Genomic DNA, 2,681 nt, shown 5'->3' with positions numbered 1-2,681 from the left:
GGCGTGGACCCGCTCTGCTCTGTGCCGTACGCACGGACTCGGGGGGCTGCAGCAACAGCCGCAGTACCCACAGCTCGTTTCATGCCACAGCCCCTGCTCATGGCTCAGCTCTTCTGAGCCCAGCACTCTGCAGCATTCTTTCAGAACCACAAAAGTGCCATGATAGGAGTTTGATGCAGGTATTAGGATGCTAGCTAATCATGACCTCATAATTCATGATTTTCACTTAATAGTGACAAATATTTTTCACCTTTTGGCACGTTCTGTTCTCCCTTATTAGGATATTATTTTGCCAAAGGATAAATCACTTGAAGATAGAAATTATCTATGAGATAGATTTCATGTCCTTGTAAAAACAAGAACCTGCCCTCCCCAAGGCTGCAAGAACAGCCTCTGCTTTCTAAGGCATCAAAAGGCTAATCTAAATTACACAGGCGGACAGTTTCGGGTTCTTTTTCAGCCTCATCTATTCAAAGTTCTGAGACACTTCCCTGTAGTGATCTGAGCCTCACTGCCTTGTCTGACCCTCCTTGGTCTCAAAAAGGCTTCTAAAACATATCTTCTTCTCTACAGCACCATCCCTTCTACAGTAAAACATACACACATCTTCAATACTAAGGAGGAGGTGTGCATGTGCAATACACCTGAATAAGAGACCCTGTACAGACTTGGTGCAGGCATTTCTTAACGTGCAGCATCAACTGGTACAAGGAAATAAAGTGACCGAGTCTTCCAGCTCCCTCAGCTCCTCACCTCTGGAAGTTGCAAGATGCATCTGCTGGCGTGGATGCACTGACTCCCTTCAGGGCACGTATGCGGATCACGCATCTTTTGACTTCTGTTCAAAGCAAAAGAGAGGTAAGGAAAGGAGGTGTTTCTCTCAGAATCAGCTATCTTTACGGATGACATATCACTGTGGGCTGGTAAATCACTGTGCATTTGGTGAACTTAGAGGTTATGTATATATACAAGTATTTGTCGGTTTAGCTGTGAGAAGGCAAACAAACATTCCTTCTCCTGCTGCAGCCAATACATATCAGTGTGCTCTGACAGCCTCCAACCAGCTTCTTCTCTGAGGCTCACTGAACATATTTCAACGTAGTTTTGTATATTAAAACATGGAGCACAGTTTTGTACTCCTCCCTTACATGCTGAACTGTACAACTCCTGCAATGTATACCATCTCCTCATATCCTATGCACCCACATAACTTACCAGCAACCTAAACAACCCTAAGCCCCCCCCCAAAATAGTTACATTGAACCATCAAATTACCATCTAAAAACCAAACAAAACCCCTCCTCTCTTCTCACATCAACCCCAGTCAATGTGACCTTTTTCACCAGCTGCTTTTATATCATTCTTGTGAAGAAACACCCAGAAGTTCATAATTTTATCCATTCCAAGTAATATATCTAGTTTTGTCAGCTACTTTCTCTTTTCTGGTGGCTGTGAGATTCTCATTCACATGCTGTACTTAGAGAAGTGCTACTTTCCTCCTTCTGTGGATGCACATAGAAAGAAGCTGCCAGTCTTAGAAAGCTGGTAGTGCAAGTGCCATGTGGTTTTTTTCAGGGCTTAGGCTGCTGTCCTGTCACCAGACCAACTGTTCAAGAACACCACGTCACAGTTCCCATTCCCCACGTGTGCTGCTGGAGAGTAACCACAAGCTCTTGGGCATGCTGACCTACCTCTGTCCGCCTGGCTGAAAACACACACAACATCTTGGCTGACCTCTGACAAAGGGTACACCACACCCCAGGCACCAACCCCTCAGTCTGGGCCCCTCTCCAGAAAGCCAGAAACTCAAAAATAGCAGAGGGGACAGCAGACAGTTACAGCATTAGTATGTCACAGCTCTCAAGCACAGCAGAATTACCACAGATACTCCTCCAACAGGAAATGACAGCTGTCCCCAACTTTTCTGTCTGTTCTGTAGACAGACTTAAAAGAAGGCCATATTTAACTATTGTCCAAGAAATGAAGACACAAAACCATGTCAGAAACTCCCTATAAACCAAGTAAGCACCTCTTAAAAATCTCAGAAAGGCCCAGAGAAAGAACATGAGAAGAGAGAGTCGAGAGTGGAGGTGATAAAAGACAAAGGAAGAAAAGCTAAGATACCAAAGGAAAGGGCAGGGAAGGACAGAAGCAATATTAACTGTGGAAAGTTTGTTTTTAATCAAATATGTATATACTAAAAGATTAATGAGTGCTTGTGAAGGAATTAAACAGCCTCCTGGCAATATAAATTATAAAGCATGCAATACTGTCAGTTTATACAGTGCTGTACAAATAAGCAGCAAGATTCACCACTTAAAGTTTAACCTGCTGGAAGTTTAACATAAAAGGTCCTAGACATTGCACTTGCTAAGAAAGTAGATCTCTCTGGTCCATGAAGGTAAATGAGGTACAGATACAATTATGGGGTCAAGGTAAGCTCAAAGAGACAAGACACGGAACTAAAGATCAGCCAGAAGAACACTGGTAAAAGCAACCTGACACAACTCCACTTGCAGTGATTGCCTCTCTAGTGACCCAGTACAAAAAGATCAGAAATAATTTCTGATTCTGCTCTTTTCTCAAGACCAGAAAGCAATGTGAAACAGGAGCAAGACCAAAGCCTAGCAGCAACAGCTTCTGTTGATGGCTTTATCCCACTCCATACGCTACACCACAAA

At 43.6% G+C, this 2,681-nt stretch overlaps 1 protein-coding gene across 1 annotated transcript in view; it reads right to left on the bottom strand.

The window, feature by feature from the left end:
- AGK (acylglycerol kinase) overlaps positions 1–2,681 on the bottom strand; it is a gene marked incomplete at its 5' end in the record, with an annotated part of 29,420 nt that overhangs the window by 965 nt on the left and 25,774 nt on the right. The window contains one exon of the mRNA XM_008939555.1: positions 754–838. Coding sequence (XP_008937803.1) covers positions 754–838 — 85 coding nt within the window. The remainder of the gene's footprint in view (positions 1–753; positions 839–2,681) is intronic.

The sequence above is a fragment of the Merops nubicus genome, unplaced genomic scaffold (assembly GCF_000691845.1).
Source record: "Merops nubicus isolate BGI_N331 unplaced genomic scaffold, ASM69184v1 scaffold6860, whole genome shotgun sequence".
NCBI classification, from domain to species: domain Eukaryota; kingdom Metazoa; phylum Chordata; class Aves; order Coraciiformes; family Meropidae; genus Merops; species Merops nubicus.
The sequence above is the reverse complement of the archived record's forward strand: the minus strand, read 5'-3'. Positions and strand labels throughout refer to the sequence as shown.